Source organism: Acartia tonsa, chromosome 7 (assembly GCF_053477335.1).
Source record: "Acartia tonsa isolate MP-2025a chromosome 7, ASM5347733v1, whole genome shotgun sequence".
Taxonomy (NCBI): domain Eukaryota; kingdom Metazoa; phylum Arthropoda; class Copepoda; order Calanoida; family Acartiidae; genus Acartia; species Acartia tonsa.
Window position 1 is genome coordinate 27,625,834 of NC_137266.1, and position 22,232 is coordinate 27,648,065.

Consider the following 22,232-nt stretch of genomic DNA (forward strand, 5'->3'; position numbering starts at 1 on the left):
TCAAACGATATTAATACCATTAACATGTAAATATTACAAATACACCTTAAAATTTATTTTTATGTGTATCTTTAAGTACATATTTTCCTCATTAAACTATTTCACTTCTATATTAATGCTTTTTGACAAAGCAATATTTTTTGCACACTCACAAACAGAAAAATTAACACGGCTTTGACTTTAGTTTCTGCGAATAACCCGGGCAAGCAAGACAGGCCGGCATGGGACAATACGCCTCTGCAATACACACTCACACACACACACACACACACAGAGTTACAAACGGACAATTTACTTGAAACTATCGGAAAATGGGTTTAGTTTAAAAGAAATATTGTGAGCCGTATAATGCATTAGCTGGGCGGAGAAACATATTTTGGAAAAAAGAGATAAAAAGCGCTCTTTCCAAGGGGGAAGGAACGCGAAAAAGAAGCATAATTTTCAAAGTTTTATGCTATAAATAAATATTAATGTGTTTAAAAGTACATATACTTTATATTTAAGTGGAATTTAGTGGTTTTTATGATTTTTTTCTACATTGAAACCACTTTATATGTGATATGATAAAAATAGAATTTTAAGTGACAAACTCAAAAGAACATCTTCAAATGGGTAAGATTTAAATATCTTTTATAATGAATAAATGTTTCAAAGCCATTGTTATATCACTGTATTATATAAATTAATCCTACTTTAAATTATATGTTTAAAGGGAGTTAAAGATAAATTTAACCACATTTGTCTTTTCCCTCCCATTATAAAAACATTATTCAAATAAAAACAGATATATTAAAAATACTTTTCATATAATAAAATAGATAAATACAGCTAAAATAGAAAAAGCAGATGTATGTTAATAAAAAAAGGACATTTGTTTTCATAAGAAGCGCAACAATATAAAGTTGGTAAAAAGTTGGTAAAAACAATTGTTACTCTTGTGGTATATTCAGTAAATGCTAGTTTTGGTATTTATTAGTGTAGTGTCCTTTATTATGCAGTGATAAATAATTTTAAATAATTGGTTTAAAAGTTTGGACACTGATAGAATGAACCAACCAATGATATTTTACAAAAATTTTCTAAAATAACGAATAAGATGGCAATGAAACTTTACGTGCCATTATTATTTGAAATCCATTGCCCCCTACCTCCCCAATCGATAACCAAGATAGTTTGTACGGACATACACTCTACTTATAGGATAGCTTCGCTCCTAAACAAAATGATGAGAAACTGTATGTATTTGTGTATAAATTTAAGTTGGATATTTTAATCTATGTGATCTATCTATCAGATTAGATATATTTAAATGATAACAGCACACAGCTTTACATTTTACAGCAAAGCTATCTATAATTAGGATTTATCAGTCTGTATGTCATGTACGGCTATCATAGTAAAGATATTAAGGAAGGGGGTGGAAAAATAATTAAATTAAATTAAATATGTATATATATTTAAATGGCAAAAGCTTACAACATTAGATTTTAAGCGAAGATTTCTATAATTAGGGTTAGTTCGTCTTTATGACTTATGAAACAAGGAATAATTCTAATGATATATCTATTTGAATTAGATTATATTTAGCTTTTTTATTATTATTTTTTGTCGGTCAGTCTATATGTTCAATAAATGTATAAGTATAGATGTATAACCCAGACAACTAGTTGGCTCAAGTGCTGGGGACCTTTTTCGTCTGCTAGCAAATTGCTTTTCTGCTCTTTTGTAGCGACTTGGCTGTGTATTTGGCCCAATATGACCCAATTGAAAGTCGTAACTGGGTCCACATTCCGTTAGTCGAGTTACATATAGCTCGTGCCCTTTCTTTTACTTTAATACATGTTACTTAAAAATTGACCCTACTATGTTTGTTTTGCTTATTTGTATTGTGTCATCCTTGTTATTCAACATTCATAAAAATTCAGCTATATTTATAAATTATGTGCTTTCATGACACGATTTTATAAAGAAAAATATAATACACCTTTCTATAGGTATTGACTTTGGGGGGAAGATAATTTTATTGTTCCGTGTCTCATCCTCAAATTCCTGCATTAACAAATATTTTTTACTTAACTTTTATGTCAGTAAAAAGTACCTAATCATTAATGGGACAGAATGTATTGTATTTTTTTATGCATTTAAGATTAATGTATAGGAATGATTTTATGCTTAAGATTTCTTGAGATGTTGATCCTAATTGGGTGTACTTTTCAGCGAAAGTTTATAAATATATTTGGAGGGTTTTAGACTGTTTTCCTACCTCCCCCACCCTCTCCTAGAGGCTAGAGACGTAGTAATTATATATACTAAACGCCATAAGACCCCAAGAACATTAGAGACAATGTAAATACTTTAGTTTGGAATACAATAAAGAAGAAAAAAATAAGAAGAATTTTTTAGTTTAGACATTTCAATGTTGAATCTTGATGGCGAGGTTTAGAGCCCTTTTTAATCTAAAGTCACGTCATATTTTATAATATAACAAGGCCTAATCCAATTGTGATATTTAATTATCAAAATATACCAAAACCGGCTTCTTGATGCGATTCTAGATAGGTTTAGATAGGTCTTTACCCGTTGGGTATGCATTCGTTTTAGCAAAAATATTTTGAAAGCAATGCTTTTCTACAAATTGATGATTTTCTGCCGTCTTAAAGTGCATACCGAGGAACGGTTAGCTCTGTTAAAGATTAAGGGCATGTTGAAATTGTCCCATTACATTGAAACTTTTCAATATATTGATAATTATATATTCCAAAGGTTTGGTTGTGGTAGAAAAATAGCCTTAAACCATACCGTAAACAATTTGAATCTTCCGTAAGATTGGAGAACTCTATTGGATCTTTTGAACTTAAAGGAAAGAAAAAAACTTCACTACTTTATATTTTACAATTTAAACATAATCTAATTTATAATATTATGATTTTTTGTTTTTCTATTTGTTTTACACTTGGCGCACTTATATACACACACTCAAACGCACAGAGATAGAGAGAAGGAAGTGAGTTACAAAACTTGTGAATATGCAGGTAGGGAGAGGATATTGGACTGTAAATCATATACTCATAGTACCCAATCTTTGCCTTAACAACTTTGGGTACTTTTATTAAAATCTTAATTGGTCTTTTCAAACTAGAAGTGTCCAAACTGATAATTTTAATCTAGAGAAAGGTGGTAATTTTGTTTATCATAATAAGGAAATTAAGGAAGTGGATAGAAAAATAGTCTAAAACCATCCCAATACATAAACCTATGAATAAATAGCTAAAAACCAACCATGAATACTCCTTTTTTTAAAATAGGAAAAGTCGATTTTTTAAACAATTTATTATTCCCTTTATTTGTGAGATAGCTAAACCTGGAGTATAGAGAGAGAGGGAAGATGAGATTAAATTTTTATGTCGTAGATAAGAGATTACAGAGAGAGATAGCTAGTCAAGATAGCCAGGCTAGGATATCAAGGATATATACTACAAGTTGGGTATATGGGATATATACAGTTAGAGATAGCTAGTCAAGATAGCCAGGCTAGGATATCAAGGATATATACTACAAGTTGGGTATATAGGATATATACAGTTAGAGATAGCTAGTCAAGATAGCCAGGCTAGGATATCAAGGATATATACTACAAGTTGGGTATATAGGATATACAGATAGCTAGTCAAAAATTTTATGTCGTAGATAAGAGATTACAGAGAGTGATAGCTAGTCAAGATAACTAGGCTATGATATCAAGGATATATACTACAAGTTGGGTATATAGATAGCTTTAGCTACTTAAGATAGCCAGGCCAGAATACCAAAGGTATAAATTACAAGGATAAAAAAATTTATCCCAAAAAACATAATAAAATTTTGCTAATTTTTCTAACTTTTAAGAAAATTTTCCCTTTCAAAGAAGCTATACTATAATATAATATACAGTTTATCTTTTATGGCAAAGAAGCAAAAAGTAAACAGAAGAATATTTCTTTTGGGTTTTATTTTTAGTAGCGAAGCTACTCTATAAATTCAAATGTTTCTCTGTCCTTCTGTCTGTCTGTCTGTCCATCTGATTTTTGGTGAAAATTCGCATTACCAATCAGCTTTAACTAATTTAAAAAATATTTATACCCAAAACAATCTACCTATGTTTTTTTTCAAAAACGATTTTTAACCTTTTAACTTATCTTCGATTTTGATCGTATTATTGCTATTTAAAACCTTTTTTGTTATGCAATTTTTTTTTCAAGTTTAAAATTCAAGTCTTCAATTAGATCTATATAGATTAGGGATAGGAATAAGATTATGAAAACTTAATTGTAGAACAAACATGAGATATAAAGAATGCTTAAATCTTTATATTAAAGTAACAGGATGTCTACATGTCTGCGTATATCTCTGACATTTCTTGGTTGTTTATATTAAAGCTTTCTATGGGTCCATGGAAGATTAAAAATGGAGGGTTACCAGTATCTAATTCTTCACCCTTCCAAAGGAAATCGCATCTCGACCCCCACACAAAAAAATAAAGAAAATTAAAGAAGAAAAAGAAATAGTCCATAACCGTTGTATTTAATAATAATTAATAAAACATCTCCCTTTTTATCTAGATTAAAGATAAAAGAATAATAAAATACTTATTTTATTATCAGAACTTGGTTTAAGTTTAAGAAAATCATCAAAAATAATTAGATATCATTTTTTAATTGTATTTTTATAGAAGTCTTTTAATATTAGCATAATAGACATATTATTACTTGGATCTTACACTAAACTATAAAACTTGTAGCGAGCTAAAATAACGACCACCCCTCTTTACACCATTCCCTCCCCTCCTTTTGGATGATCTAACTGACCAATAATTGACGGGGAAATATGAACCTTAATTGACGATTGTTCCCTTGTCATAATATATTCTACATCCATTAACAAAACTGAAAAACAAAATTGAAGAGAAGTTTTGCTTATGGTTATAAACCAATCCCATTTCATTCATGAAAAAAGTAGGCATTTAGGGATAGGCAAATAAACAAAAAAAATCTCTTTAAAACCGACATTAAATAAAACCCTTACCGACATTTTGTCATATAATTAAACAAAGATTCTTTATTTATTTGTTGTAAAATTGCCTAAATTGTTTTATAAGGAAGTACATGAATTTGGGAAGTACTTTTTGGGATGTTACACCTATATCATTAAACATTATCGAAATTGGAATTATAGCTTTGTTGTAAAATATTAAGGTTGTTAATATTATATAAATATTTATAAAAAAAAAATATGAAAATATATAAAAACATAATTGTTAGGGGAGGGGGTATTCATGTTTTGGGGGGTTAGGGGTGTCCCACTCTCCAAGAAAATAGCTTAAAACCACTACAGGACCAGTAAGTATATTTCCTGAAGAGTAGACTCCAATCAGTTAAGTGGTTACCGAGATCTTAAGGGACAGGCGGACGGACGGTCAGACATCAAGTTACTTTCTATTATAGATAGATATACCAACATATTTTCCAGCTGATATGTATATCCATTTATCCTGTATAAATAATCTAAAATATCCAATATAATACTGGAAGAATAAAAGGCAGAGATATACCTTATAGCTTGCCTACTATCTTATCTACAAAGATTAAAACTCAGGGATCAAGGGATGGGACAATGGACAATAAATTAATGTAACCCCCAAAATATATAGTTCTTCTTGCCCTTAGTAGATGGTAATTATTGGGGAGAAAGATATATTGTAAATAAAATTTACAAGCAATGTCCCTTCCCTCCCTGTTAAAACTAGAATATATAAAAAAAAAACAAGGCTATGTATACTAAAAATCAAATTTTAGAACATAGCAGTTATAGATTTAAGAATAGTTCATTGTTAGTGTAAAATGACGGACGGATCTCATAAGAAAAATAGCTTTGCCTGATAAGACCCAATTATTGTAGATCCTTTTCTTTCCAATATGGCTACGACGCTGGATTAAATATGAATATCCGTTGGAATATAACCGATTCTCAGCCATACTGAAAAATCATAGCATCTTATTACAGACAATTTTCCATGAATATCAAAATAAAAATAATAAAATTAATACCAATTTTGTGAACCATGGCCTTCGGTCTCCTTGGGCCTAACAAAACTGGTTTAAATCTTATATTTTTTATATGAATTTCCGCGAATCTGTCTATAATACGATGCGATAGATAATAATTCCTGTCCTATTTATCTAAATTTTCTTATGCAATAAAGCAACCTTTTGCGTTTTAACCATATCTATAGCTTATCTGCAATCCCATGAGGGACAGGGCAATGGCATTTAAAACAATATACAAGAGGACATTGGACTGTTTGTTGTAGTTGTCCTCAAAGTTTTTTTTTATAGAATTTATTCTCATTCGTTGGCCTAAAAACATTAAGACTTTTATATTTATAAGCTTCGCTACTTATACAAAAAATATTTATGTTGTCATCCTTGTTTTATATAACATGCTATATTATTAACATACTAAATATATAGAAGCTTCGCTGATTTGACGATATTTGTTTTGATTAATGAGTTGTTTATATGCCTTGTTCTACTGAAATATAAAATTACTTGGAAATCAAAATTGTTTTTTTTAACTTTTAGATTTGCATAAATATATTGATGATGGGGGCATACAAAAATATAATTAAATATTAAAAGAAATGGGATGTCTGTCTGTTTAAAAAGATCTCTTTAATTGTTGTTGACTTGATTTAGTCCTCCTAAACACTGGACAATATATTGTTGTACATCCCTAATAATGATAAACAAGATTACCCCTTCTGTGGATTACAATTATGAGTTGAAAAGTTGAAATTCTGTTACTTTAAACCAACTAACCAATACTATAATACAAAGTAGTAAAGTTTTTTTCCTGAAGCTAAGGATCTCGAAAATTGCTGGCACGAATGGGTTGTATTTTTTTAGAAGGTTCATAAATATCTTGGGGTGGTTTTAGGCCATTTTCCTGTCTCCCTCACCTTTCTCTAGAGGATAGGTTCAAATTAACAAGTATTACAAATTTCTAAGCCAAATAATAAACCTGATAGAACTATTATAATTTTCAGTCCAATGTAATTTAGATAATTTGTATCACTCCTTAATTGATATTTGAGTGTATAATTCATAATCTCTGAAATCAAATGAATGAAAATGTTTGTCTATTTTAAACAATGCATAAGATATTCAAATTATCAAAGTGCAGCTTTTCAACAGTTATAAAATGTTCATGTCATTATTTATGACACAAAATGACGGTTAAATTCATTTCCACCCTTTCAAAATAACTGTTTTAACAGATATAATCATTAAAGTAAAAAATAGAGGGAGCAGGAGCTTTGTGTTACTTTACCCATGGGGTACCCTGTGCCGACTCTCAATTGGATCTCTGAATACCAATAGCGTCGTAAAAGTAAACACAGCCTATGCACTACAAAAGAACAGAAAGCAATTTGCTAGCAGATGAAAAGGTCCCCACCACTATGGCCAGGTAGTTGTCTGGTTTATACATCTATACTCATTCATTTATTGCATAATGTAATGGATTAAACGACTTATTCTACATTGTCTCATCTCTTTATCCCTGAATAATAATAGGTAACAGAGAGAAGAAAATGAACGAAAAATCAATCTTGAATTTTGACATTAGTTGTAGATGAATTTAATCTTCGTTGCCATATCCTTGTGCATAAATCAACTTTAGTTTGCAGAGCAGAGAATTAATTTTTTGCCAGTTATCTTTTAATCGGTTGGTCATTCATTTCCGCTTCCTATCAGATGCGCATACTGTTTAATATTCGCAAAAAAATATAATTGCAAACAAATATGCTTAAATAAGGGTCTGCTAAGCACAAATTACCCATTTTCTTATTTTTGAAATAGTTTGAAAATAATGATGTGTGGCTATTTTTTACAGTTTCCTAATCCCCACGGAGGGCCCTAACCCTGCGGAACCTGTAAATACGGGACTACCCACTATCCCAATATAACCTAGCATAGTCTGATTAAAAGTAACAGGATTTACTCAATTGATTGATTTCAAAAAGATACTTTGTGTGAAACAGCCGATTAATACAAATAGACAAAACTTGTTTTTTTTCTGTTGTAATAGTATCCGATTTGAAAATGTGAGGAAATGATCGCGTTTCTTTTATTTTAATCTATTGGTATCTAATCCACTAGTAATTAAGAATAGACAAAAACTTGTTTACGGGCCAAAGATACATTTAAGGATTGGGATAAGAAATGTAGATAATATTTTAGGATTGTTTATGGAAATTTAATAATAACGGCCCCGCCCCCGATGTCTCGGTGTTTGTACCGAAGGATCTATCTACCCGCTGCATGGACCGTTATGGTTCTATTTCACAGTGACGCTTCACATAGGTCCTAGAAAGGTTTTTTTTAATTTGAGCGAGGGTGTCTAAACCATCCCAAGAGAAATCACTACTATAAATGTAACCTCAAAAATTCAATTTACTTTTCCTTTTTAAAACTAAAATTGTAAGTGGGGTTGAGTTGGGTCGAATCCACCACCCCCCTCCCTCCTCTAAGTGCCACTAGAGACTTTTTTGGCGTAACCGCTAGTACAAAAAAATTTTAAACATAAATAACATTAACATTCTAATCAATAATTGTTTTCTTAATATATTTGCCCCATACCAATAGTTTGTTACAGACCTTAGATAAAAGTATTTATCATTTTAATTACTCATATTGAAAATATATATCTTTAAATGTATTTTACTGTACTTATCTGAAATTTAAATAGCGCATCTACTGTTTAATTAAGTACGTTCGGCTACGTTATTTTGAAAATTATTATCCTTGTTAAATCAAAGTAAAGGTTTCTTACATTTTTGCCCAATCCTATAAAATTTTCTAGGCTTTAACTATTTTACCAATCATTTTGTAAGCCTTACTCAAAAAAAAGGAATATGTAAGGTTAACTCCTAGGCTAGGCTAAGAAATTTCGTGGGATAAAATATTTTTTATTTACTAAAACTATCATTTAAATAATCACAGAGCTAAAAATAAAAACTAGTTGTAAGAATAAGATATTTATCTGAACTAAAAAGTCGTCAATATAATTTAGATTTAAAAATATGATATGTGAAATTTATGTCTGATATATTATATTGCGCAAATGGCTAGTTTTTAAATCCATCAGATAAAGTAAATCTATTAACATATTTTATTTATTTCATTGTTTATTTATTATATAACTCAAAATAAGCTGACCATAAACAAACCCTATGAAAAAAAACTTATTTTAGGTTAGGTTAAGTTAGGCCTATCAATGATTGAACTGTTTACATTGCTAGTTTATATTAACATCAAATGAGGGAGGAGACATTTGACTGTAAATTATACTGTCCCCATAAAGTTTTATAACAAGTTCTCTTATTTGTAGCCAATAACTTTGTATCTTTCGTATTTTCATTGGGTTGTATAAACTAGCTGTGTCCAATCTCTTCCACAAATGATTTCAATATTATAATTTTTTAAATCATTAATGGTTTCTTTTTTTCAGCTACTTCCATGATGACCTCAGTGAACCTAACCGTGACTCCGGACATAATAGTTCCCACGTCTGACCGTCAGATGTCACCACCTTATGGCAAAGCCAACAATAAATCTCCGCCTCTTTTATCCCAGGTAATCCTTATACTAAAGTAGCAGGATATCTGTTTGTCTGTTTGTTTGTGTGTGTTGTACCGAAGGATCTCGCTAACCACTGAACCGATCCGATTCTCCTCAACAGGGTAGCTTCTCATAGGTCCCGGGAAGGTTTATTACTATTTTGGGGGAGGGTACCACAACCCTTATAAGAGAAATCGCCCCTAGAAAAAAAATCCCCCCCCCCAAAAAAAAAAAATTCCTCCCCCAAAATTTATTATTACTTTTTTTTAAAATCTAAAATATTAAATTGGGTTATAAAATTCTACTCTCCTAAAGTGACCTTAGAGGCCTCTAGGGTCGTAGCCGCTAGAAAATAAGAACCAATATAGTTTAGCTTAGACTCATAGAGATCTCTTATTGTATGGAAAAGTTAGCACTAATAATAGTTCTAACATCTGACCGTCAGATGTCATTTCCATATGAAAAGTTTACCATCAAGGACACTTTTAAAACAGTTGTATCCATAGATGTCTCTATTTTTCAGACAATAAAATTCTTTATTATTATTAGACAAGCCTCTAAACATAATCAAAAGCATTTTAATAAGAATGAGATCTGACAGAACTAGTCTGTCTGTTTTTCCATCATAATCATGTAACCACTGGACCTATTGCGCTCTTATTCAATGGTAATATGGAAATGGGTTCTAAGACAGTTTTTATCTCTTTTTGGAAGGTCAACATTTTTTTATTATTTTAGGATTTATCCCGAAGAAAACAGAGAAAACCTAAATCTTTAACAAGTCCTGGCCATTCTTCTTCAGGTATAGTCAAAAGGTTTTCAGTTGGACACAATGACTTTTATCCACCCTTTTTTCGCTATCTTACTATCCATATATTAGCCTAAACTGGAATGTATTTAATTTTATACATTAATTTAATTCTTTGATCCTTAAAAAGATATTTAAATCAGCACATGATTTATTCATAGTTACAGCTAAGAATGAGATATTAAAAGAAGATCCTAATGATAAAAATGAAAATATTGATAATGCAGATAATCATAAACATTAAAATAAGATCTCAATGATAAAACTAAACTTTTTGATAAGTCAACGAATGTTATAATAATAGTTTCAGGTGAGAATGAGACAGTGAAAGAAGAACCTAATGATAATATTGACCAGAATAACATGGAGCTTCAACTGAACACTACTGAAGACAGTGATCTTGATACTGGACAAGACTCAGGTAGATAAATAAGGGATATAGGATATACGTGGATATATTGACAGGAGAAATAATTATTGTCAATTTAAGTTGCTGATATGTAACTCATTTATTTGACGGTTTGTTAATCCAGTTGGAGGGGGGGATGGGTAAAAGGGGGTTGGGTGGGTAGGGATATCGTCATTCTAGCCAGCGAGCATCATTTTATGATAGTCTGGTGACATCCAAGTCATACTATATCTATTAGGTACCTTTACTTTCAGTTTGACATTTTTAAAACTTCTAAGAGAAAAAACATTGATTTCTTTAAGAAAATAATGAAAATAATAACAAAAGGAAATCATAGCTTTCAATAAAAAAAAGGTTTATGAAAATATTAATTTTCTTTAAATGACAAAATTTCAATTATTTCTTTTATATTTTAGCAATGAGCCCTGGCATACCTGGAATCGACGACGTGACCAGAAAATGGAACATGTTTCCTTTCGGGGAGGTTACAGTGCCCCACCATCCCCCTGGTGTCCCCATAGTGCCCCTGGCCCTTCAAATGGTGTATCTATACCCTCTGGGCCGCGAGGAGGGCGGGGAGGGAGTGCGGTATCGTATGCTGGTGCCGACTGGGAATGCGGCTGCTGCCTCACCGCATCTACTGATGGGGGCTGCTGGCGGCAATCCTGAGCCGGCTGTTAGTCCGCCGCTGTCATCTAGCGGCCGCCAACATTGGCCACACCACGGAGGTTAGCTTTTTAAAAACTTTTAATAGAACTGCTAATTGCAAAAATTACTTTTTAATAACTATAAATCTTCAAACATCAATCTAGTAAAATCAAAATATATTCATTCAATATACTTTTTAATGTTAAGGTAAGCGTAGCCCTGTGGATGATATTGGTGTTCCAGAAAGGTCCAGATCAGTTCATGATCCCCTGGATCTGACAAACAAATCTCCAGAACCTTCAGAAAATGCGCATGATAATATCAAAGGTAGGACGCGGTGAAATAGTAATTTAAAATATTTCTACATAAAGGTATATAGTTTTTACCTTTTCCTCCAATCCACATAATTTATCGTCTTTTGTATGACCCCAAAGAACTTTAAAACATTGGTCTCCCAAAAGTTTGTCTTTTTGTCTTAATTTGGGATGTCTTAATAGCAAGCTGTAGGTATCAGAACATATTATACAGAAATTCTTTGGGGATTGTATGTCTTTAGACGAATGAGGAGAAAATATTTTAAATAGGCATAAGTTATAATGAAAATTAATCTTCTTCATTTCTATATTTTCTCTATTTTATTAAACAGAAACATCATTTTTTTTGTAGAATTCTTATGTATGTCTTTTTATTTATATATCATCCACAATAATAAGGAACTAAAAGACATTGGAGATGAAAGAATCGTCAGATTAGAGTAGAATTTATTATCGATGTTGCCTCTTGTAGAAAAAAAATTTATTTTTAAGATTTAAGGGTTAGTATGTGCAATATTTTTTTTTTCTAGAAGAGGTAGCTGGTCCCTCCCTGTCAAGTCACCCCTCAGGCACATCCCTGGCGCCCCCACCACCCCTGGTCAACAACAGCAACCGCTGCAACGAGTGCAACATCAACTTTTCAAAATTTTCAAACTACCAGGCAAAATGTCTTTTAAGTATTCTATGATAATAAATATGAGTCAGGGAGAGTGGGATTGGACAATGGACAATAAATTAATCTTTCATACAATATTTATAAATTCAAACAAACAAAAGATTGATTTATATTTCATTATTTTCCTTTATTTGTTCTAAAAAAAACCTATTGTGCTTCATTGTTTTCTCTCAGTCAAAATTAATCAATATTTAGTTAAAATTGTGTTTTATTTCATGAAGTTAATTATGTTTAAATTACGACATTTTATCAATGTCATTAATATTTGTTATTCATTAGTTTATATTTTTTGAAAATTTGTAAAATAAGTTTGAATGAATACTTATAAAGATATTTTGTAAACAGGCCCATAAGAAATACTACTGTAGTGGCAGTAAGGGAGGAAGGGGAGGTGAAAGTGAAGGGGTGTCTCCGCCCCCTAATTCCTCTTCTAAATTTAATGTACAGGTAAACCCTTTGTTTATACTAGCACAATGAATAATATATATTGACAGGAGAAAATTTGTTGTTTATTTAGCTTGCTAATATGGACATCATTTATTGGTCAGTTTGTTTATCCAGTAGGAGGGGAGAGGATTGGGTAAAGAGGGTTTTTGGAGGGTATCTTTATTGGAGTTCATCAAAATCTGTTGCAATATCCAAGTAATAATCTATCGATATCACTTTTGTTCAATTAGGGTACTGTACATATAGTGTTAGTTGTTAACTTATTATTGCTATTGAACTTATGGTCATAAATGTCATTTTTATGAACATTTAAGATATATCTTTATTTTTACTAATAATATTGACTAATACACTTTATTGCATTATAGGAGTAATTGCAAAAGATTTGAAAAATGATAATAATAATTTTTTATTTTATTTAAGGTACCAAAGAGTAAAAGTCCTCAAAGTGGGAGCAACAGCAATGCTTCTTCTAGTAGCAGCGGCAGCCACCAACAGCTGTCGGAAGCTGCTGGCGAGCCGTCGAAAGCGGCTGGTGATGTACGCGAGCTTGTAATGAAACAGCAAGAGGCTTTGCTTGCTAGTCTTAAATGTTTGCCTCCTAGACCTCTTCTCATGGCGAATCCTAGGTAACTTAGAATATGCCCTTCTGCTCGTTGTCGGGAAGGTGATAGTTTCGAATGTCTGTGGCGCGTCATAAATAAAGTATAGAGGAATTGCCTTGGTCAAAAGCATACACAACTCATTGTCCTGCACAGTTATTAGCTAAAGTTTTAAAAATGCCTTCTCTTGATTGGTTGGTATAAACTAGAAGTAATACTTAGGATATAAATCGTGTCTTATCCCTTAAGATCCCGTGTGTTTATGGATGTGATTAAGTGTGTTTATGCCTGTATTAATGCTTCTTTTACAATGCCTGCAAGCTACTAAATACCCTTTTTATCTATTACCATGTATATACACTTTCTTGTGGGGGATGAAGGGGTTGTGGAACCTTGAAAATCATTTGTTATATTTTTAGTTTGTCAGCTATCATACATCTAAAGTTCTTAAAGCATAATAATTTCATGATCCATGCAACAAATTGCTTTCTTGCATTTACTGCTTTACTCGCGGACTTAATTGATCTTGTTCTGAAAGATACCTTTAGATAAGTTGTGTTTAATAATTCTGACATTAGTTATTAACAGAAAAACATATTTTTTTTGTTCAGTTCAAATATCCCTAACATCTCTGACATTTTCTTATGATGTATGCAGCCGTGTTTATTGTACATGGAACATTACTCCAAAAAGTTATTCACAGTAAAGTTGAACTAATGTTTTTATCTTAAAATCAAAGTAAAAACTTTTTACAAGTATAACAATAAGCATAAAAAGCACATCAATAACAAAGTGATAGGTACATTGTGCTATTTTTAATTTGATGGGATAGGTTTTTTAAAAAACTAATCTTTAAAAGATATTTTTTTTGTAAAATAATTCTCTACCCTTCGGGTGTTATATCTCTTTATTGAAAAGAATGTTTTTTATTCTGCAAAATATATATTTATCCATTTAGATAAATATTTTATAGTTTTTTTATTATATAAAATATGCAATTTTCATGTTTTATATCTTTTACTTGATAGATATTAAACATTTTTTTCTGATTTGAGAAAAGCATTTGATAGTATTCAAATTAAATTTATAAAACAAGTAATTTTTTACTTTAAATGTTTTAAATTGTTGGTATGTTTTAATTAAAATTATCTAATTTTCCTTTAACCTTTCTCTAAGTGTATAATAACTGTTGCCTTTGATTATCACATTTTTCTTTGTTGACAACAATTATTATAACATTAAGGTTATGAAGAATTTTGCATCAATCATGATTATAGGCAGATTATTGAGAAAGAAAAAAAGTATTTTTTTAAATAAAAGTTCTGTCTGAGTTTCCTATTTATTTTCAGGTTACCTGTCCCTCCTCTGCAGCAGCAGGCCATGTCATTTGCCTGCAACGGGTGTGGAATTTGTTTCAAGTCAATTAGCAATCTACAGGTAATTAGTAAATTTTTCCTATTTAACCCCCAATATACCGTAGAACCATAAATTAACTTGAGTTAGTATAGGTTAATGTGGGTTAGAAGAGCCCTGCAGGCTTTAACTTTCTTGTTTATTAAAGGATTTTAAAAGTATACAAACTAATTGTTTGATATTAAAAAATACACCTTTTGAACATGTTTATCTTGAGATTTATTGATAATATCTCCCGAAGTACTAAATCTTATAATTTGTAAATTTTTATATAAAGGCACATCAGTCCCGCTACTGTGCCGGCATGAACAAGAAAACAGAAGAAATGAAATTCCTGGAGGCCCTCATCAAGTCTGCATCCCAGCCGCCAACTTTGGCGGCACAACCCGCGCCATCCGCGTCTTCCATGTTAACCAGCCCGCGCGCGTCAAGCTCTAGTCCAACATCTTCCGCAAATTCACCGCCGTATAACACTGCGGCCGCTACGGCAGCTGCCGCGCTGCTAGCTGCTGGTCTTCCAACCGCATCGCTGCCGCCGGGTCTGGGTGCGGCGGCGGGTATGCCGGGATTGTCGGAGATTTTAGCGATGTTGTCCTCGCGGTCTTCCGCTAATTCTGCTGGCCCGTCTTTGGCGGAGAAATCCGATGGTGACAAGGTGCGTTAAATTAAAGTTTACTCTGGTAAATCAATATTTAACATATTATGACATATTCAGCAAAATTTTTTTAGTCAGTCCATTAAAAAATAAAATCCCCCACCCCCCTCCAAAAAACTATTTTTTTAATTTTCATGATAAATCTAAAAGAAAAAATTGGACGGTGGTGAAATCCACCCCCAACTCTTCAAGTATCATTAGATGCCTCTAGGGGCGGAGCTGCTAGTAGTTAAATATAACATAATAGAGTAATTATTAAAATTAATTGTTAACAAGAACAAATATTTTCCAGGAGCGTGGTGAAGGAGTGCTCAAGAAGGAGGAGAGCATTAGCGACGAAGTTTTCTGTAGATTCTGTGGAATCAAGGAGTCAAAAGAGAAGCTTATAGATCATATCTATTCGCACGTTGTAGGTAAAGACGCTTTTTATATGTTTTAGAGTAGCTTTGCTTGTTTTTTAGTCATTCAAACTTTATGTAATAGGACCTAAACTTTATAAAAACCTAAAATCTTCAAAAATAAATTTATTTGAATTACACGAAGATTTAATTAGGATTACTTTGGTCCTTTAGCCTCCAAAACAGGCACAACTCTTAAACACAAATTAAACACTTCTTTTGTAAGGACTCTGCTGTGTTTATATTTTCGACGCCATTAGCTTATTTCAAAGACCCAATACAAAATCTTTATTCTTTTACTTTAACTCTAGTATAATGAATAAATATTTAGAACATGTAAAGAAACGAAAAAGCGAGGAAGAACTAGAAAACGGCGAAATCCCAGAGAAAAGAATCAAACCCAATGATTTAGTCAAACAGGTTTTTATTTTATTTTAATTGAGGCAATGGATTTATTATTACTCGGATGTTACACCAGATTTTCAAGTTCAGTAATAAAGTGATACTAGCAGCTGGCTAAAATAACAATACTCCTCATCCTCTGTCTTCCTACTTGATGAACGAACTGACCAATAAATGTGTTCCTTTTTAGCAACCTAAATTAATGACAATTTTACCCCTGTCTTAATGTCCACGTATATTCTAAATCCATTATTGAGCTCTGCTTGCTTTGATTTGACATATTTTTCCTTGTAAGTTGCACATCTCCTCTATAAATCTGATTTTTGGGTCTCTGTCAATCACGAAGTATTTATTACATTTTTGTATCTTGTATGTATAAAAAAAGGTTATCTTTAAACACAGTAAAGAAGGAATCATTTTGAAATCAATTGTCTTTCAACCTTTTTCCCGTCGATATTTCGGGAATATATTATTCAATTTATTTTGTGTATACGTTCTTATGTAAACTAATCTCGTTTAATTTAGGAGGAGGGCATCTCGTCGAAAGGGGAGGATATAAAGTCAAACCACCACCATCCCTCCCACTCCCATCATAACAACAACATCAGCAACAAGGGTGACAAATCTCCAACCGGCGGCGGCGGCAGCAGTTCAGCGGTAGCACAACAACCGCCAACCGCCGCTGCTGCCACAGCCCCAAAAAATCCCGGTTACCACTGCGAGTTTTGCGGCATTCGGTTCTCGCAGCCGGCTGCCCACTCTGCCCATGTTCAGTACTATTGTCAGAAAAAGGTGAAAACGGAGTAGCGCATAAATACTGCAATACATGGCAGACAATTTTATCAACCCTGGGTGGCTAGTTAAAAAAAAACCACAAGAAAAAAATGAAACATTATGAAGAAAATAAAACAATATAATAGGACAGACAAAGATTTAGTATCAAAAGAAAATCTACTAATTTCAGATTTAAAAAAAAAATATCTTGGGCAGGTTAAATAAGGAGTTTTAAAGTTTTGGGAGAGTAAAAAAACACCCCTTTACCTCCACCATTGGACGCCTGTAATCCTTTTTTTATTGAATATTTTAATAAATCTTTGACTGTCGGTACCATTATTTGTTTTAACTACCAAAATATGAAACTAGCAATTATTAAAAGGGGGACTCTATAATTTGGTCTATTTTAATGAATTTAAAAAAAAAAATAAAGAAAAAAAATTAAGTTCGATATTTTATGCCTATTAATTTTGAACAAATTGTTGAAGATCCTTTCAAGAAACAAACCAGAATAAACGAGTCACCCTTTTCAATATCAAAATCCTAAAAACTTCCATGACTTTATTGTTGAAATATGCAATGGTTATTCTCATAAAAAATAGTTGAAAGTGAAATCACATAATACCTATATTTGAGACAACTTTTTATTATACAGAAACTTCCATTTTTGAAAAATAGAAAAGATCCCCCCCTCCCCTCTCGGGTTGGTTTGAACCTGCGATAAACATAAAAAGTATTTCATGTAATTTCACTAATCAATATTGAATCTCAGATTAACTTTTATCAAAAAAATGTCAATTTTAGGAATGCATAGATAATAATTGTAATAATTAAAGGCAATTTAAAATAATTGTTTCAAACAAATAGTAAAAAGTAAATTCTTTCTTGGAATTTTCATTCCATTTTGTGTAATTCTTTATTTTAGATAAAAGTTATACTAACTTTAAGCTTTATTAAATTTGTATACTTTTTTTAACTTTCAATGTTAGATTTAATCCTTATTTTTAATTTAATGTACTATTAGATATTTCTTTTGAAATGATTTTAAAAAAATTCTTTTTTTAAAAAACTACTTTTTGCAAAAAATCAAGACTTAAAATGATAATTAAATATATACAAAAGCTACCATCAAATAATAAAGTTAAACATCATAAGACCCATTAAAATTAAATCCATATCAATCTTTAGCTAAATTATACTAACAACAGTTTTTTTTAAAAATAAAACTACACGGTAAAAAATATTGTATTATCATATCAGAGACCTATGAGCAAGGTCTATAATATCCTCTTAAGCTCCCCTAATGTATGATATTCTGGCTCTGCCCATGAGCAGTGATGTCAATTCTAAAAATAATATCATTAATTTTTAGATTAATTATCTTTGACACTGTTTAGATTAATCAATACAGAACTGAAAAAATGTAATAATTATTTATCTCGTCGTATTAAAGACAGCTTCACGCGAAAATTAAAATTAAAAAAGTATAAGATTAAAGCTAGTTTAATTTTCGTGGAAAATTGTCTGTAATACGATGCTTACATGATTATTCTGTATGGTTGTGAACCGGTTATAATCCAGCGGATATTAATCGGTCTCGAAGCCATACTAGAAAAGTAATTAAGTAATATTTCAAATGACAAAAAAGTATCTTGACAATATATTATTTTTTTACAAGATTTTGATGTTTAAGAAAGTACTAGCAAGTTAATAAAATTAGTCTTTCAGTGTTCTAAATGCTATAGTAAAGTCAAAATGTCTTAAATAACAAAATCTTCGTATTTCTGACTTAAATCTTAATTTAGGGAAAAACCTTATTTTATTTTGAACTCTCTGTTATAAAATATTCAATTTACTAAAACTATGCAATTTTTGTTATAGATTATCATTAATATTATTTTTATGATTTTTATTATGCTTTATTAATTTGATATAAAAACTAGCATAAGATATTATTTCAAATTTATACCAATAAATTATTCATAAAAGATGTAAATATTTTTTTTTATATAGCGAAGCTACAATTCGGGTTTGTCCGTACGTATGTCCATTAACCTAACCGAGCTTAAATTAATATAAACCTAAGCAATACTTTACCACCCCGTCCCCCCCCCCCCCTAAGGGGATAAGTGGGGATTCCTAAGCATGACAAGGTACTTTCAAAAATATTACCGAACAGTTTGATTCACATAACAATACAGAATAATCCCAATAGCGTAGCATCTCTATAGTAAGTATGTACGTCTATTTTAAACATGAAATTGGATTTCCCTTAATCCTTGAACGTAATAACCGAGAGGAGAAAGCGTTTTAACCACGGGTAAACGAACAGTATCATTTTGGAAAGTTCAATAGTAGCAAGCAAAGCTGTCTGCAATAATAAGCTTTATATAGGGAAAATATACGTAAGTGGGAGTAGAAACAAAGAAAAGTAAATTATCTGCACTTTTGATAAATATCTGCCCAGCCTAGTATTAAAGATGGACAGACAGACGGACACAAACTCATAGATATAGATTTGACACTAGTATGCGGATAAGAAAATGGAAAATAAACAGTTAAATTTTCTGATTGCCATGGTTATCTTTAAATGTTTGATTCTTTTGAAAATAATATCATATCTTTGTCTTCTATTCCAGTATATTTAAGTAAAATAAACAATTAAATTTCTATCTTTGATAATTAATAAACTTAAATTGTACCCCTCATTTTGTACAATTCTAACCACATTCACCCCTCCCTGCATCCCTGTTTTTATCTAAGTTACAGATAAGCTTCAGTCCAAATTATCTCCCCACCTTTTTACAATTCACAGTATTTTATATGCTTTAGTCTGGTAGAACACTAAAATTAACACATACAAATATATAAATATTCGAAAGCGAAGCTACTCTACCTTCTTTAGTCCTTATCGGTTAGTCAAAGATGGACTAAAACCGCATATTCAAAACTACGACCTGTTGAACTTGGGTTGTTGGTATTATATCAACATGATATCATATTGTTTGTATATAGTTTTTATTTGTCCGTTGGTTCGTCCAGGATTTTTGTGCTTCGCTTTATATGGATGTTGTAATTATCAGACAATTTAATCTTTAATTCATAAAAACCTTCTTTAACTTCCTGAAAGTAAAAAAATATACATAATAGTTGTATGTATGAATAAATTTAATGAATAAAGACTTTGTACACCCACGCTTAATTAAACTGATATATATACAACATACAAATATGTAGTTTTTATATACAGGTTGTCATGTCTTTGCTTTTCATACATCTTTTCAGTCATTACGCATGATAGTTCAAAGAAAAAATTACTAGAATTTCAGGGATCTAAAGGGATAAATTGACAACATCCCCAATGAAAATACATCAAATTACCCATTCTAAAGATTACACTTAGTTATTGAAATTTTTGTACACTCAACTTAATAAACCAAAGAATCAAAATTCATAAAAAAAAACAAAGTTGTTAACCCAACGAATAAAAAAGCATTATCATAAAACTTTGGGACTAACTTCATGTCCCTTTGTCTTTGGATAAAGATTTGTTGCTTTAACTCAAAACCTTCATTTTTATTTTTTTAAGAAAAAATATAGGAGTAGGGACAAAACACCTAATTTAAAAATGCCTAATTTTATAATTGTATAATGTGACAAAACACCTAATTTAAAAATGCCTAATTTAAATATATACTAGCAAGTGTGGGGGATCTAACCATAAGAAGCTCTTTGTACCTTTAATTAACCTAACCTAACATAAAATTTAACAAGCATGAAAATTTTATTTTAAAGTATGTTTGGGGTTCATATGCAATTTGAGGGAATCCTTCATAATGAAAAAATATTTGCTTTAAATATTTGCTACAGAAGTCAAAAGGGGAAAAAGTAAAAATTGTACTATGAAAAGGTGACGCTATTAAAGTAAAACAATAGAGGGGAAAGGGGATAAATGACTGTATGTCCCCACCCCTGTTCCGAATTGCAATTAGGTCTTTGAATATCAGCCTAAAGCGTCGGGAAAAAAATACAGCCAAATTGCTACAAAATTGCAGAGAGCAGACGAAAAAATGCCCCAACACTGAATCTAGGTAGTTTTCTGGAGTATATATCTATAATTATACATTTTTAGTTACCATTACAAAACAAATCTTTATTTTTTAAAGTTATGCTTATAATTATATTCCTCAATAAAAAATCTAGCATGCTCAATATTTTTGATTTGTGACACCCCTGTCCAAAAAATTGAGTGGCTAGGTGACACTCATGAAGCATAGAAAATAATAATAATAGAATGTATAGAAATACTTTTGTATAATTCTTGTCAGTACATATACTAGAATTATGTACTAGCGGCTACGCCCCTTACAGGCTAGAGAAGGAAGAGAAGAAAATAGCCTAAAACCCTCAAAGACTTTAATTTTAAAATAATAAAGCTTGAACCAATCCTATGTCTATATGTAAAGCTTCCCTAACTTGGGAAATCACTGGATGTTAGCGAGATATTAATGCACCAACTAAAACCAAACTTCTTAGAGGCCTCTATGGACACTTGAGTAAAAGAGAGGGGGGGGGGGAGTCGACCCTAAACTTTTAAATCTAGTTCTCAAAGGATAATATGTTTTTTTTTAAGGGGGGAGTCTTTTTCTAGGGGCGATTCGTCTTTGGAGGGTGAATGTACTCTCCCTCAAAATATAAATAAAGCTTCCCTAGACATATTATATGAAAAGGAGAACCTTGTCGGTCCAGTGGTTTTCGAAATCTTAAGCTACAGACAAACACACACTGACACAGAGACTTACATACATCCTATTACTTTTATTAAAGAACAATTATCATGAACCATTACTTTTTATTTATTCTAAAAACGCTAAATTTTTAATTCGGCTGCAGCTGAGAGATCACTGATCAATAATCAGTTATCTGCAGCTGCAACTGTGCCACAGCCGAAAAATTAGATGCCCTCAGCTAATATCCACTAAATGGTTTTGGCCAATCAAATAATAACTCTGTTATTGTAAGAGGTAGTG

General features: G+C 31.3%; 1 protein-coding gene across 3 annotated transcripts; it reads left to right on the plus strand.

The window, feature by feature from the left end:
* The first annotated feature begins 258 nt into the window (after positions 1 to 258).
* Positions 259 to 19,192, plus strand: LOC145325216 (uncharacterized). 3 transcript variants are annotated; one of them, XM_080168108.1, is made up of 14 exons: positions 259 to 612; positions 9,547 to 9,671; positions 10,395 to 10,458; positions 10,769 to 10,885; positions 11,290 to 11,601; positions 11,729 to 11,848; positions 12,366 to 12,496; positions 12,857 to 12,958; positions 13,382 to 13,587; positions 14,910 to 14,997; positions 15,251 to 15,628; positions 15,921 to 16,041; positions 16,358 to 16,446; positions 16,954 to 19,192. In XM_080168108.1, the coding sequence occupies exons 1-14, from the start codon at positions 609 to 611 to the stop codon at positions 17,233 to 17,235; spliced, it is 2,139 nt and encodes a 712-aa protein (XP_080024234.1). In that variant the 5' UTR covers positions 259 to 608; the 3' UTR covers positions 17,236 to 19,192. The 3 variants fall into 3 exon arrangements, with proteins under 3 accessions (XP_080024234.1, XP_080024235.1, XP_080024236.1); XM_080168109.1 differs by having other exon boundaries at positions 320 to 612; positions 12,369 to 12,496; XM_080168110.1 differs by having other exon boundaries at positions 320 to 612; positions 10,775 to 10,885.
* The last annotated feature ends 3,040 nt before the right edge of the window (positions 19,193 to 22,232 follow it).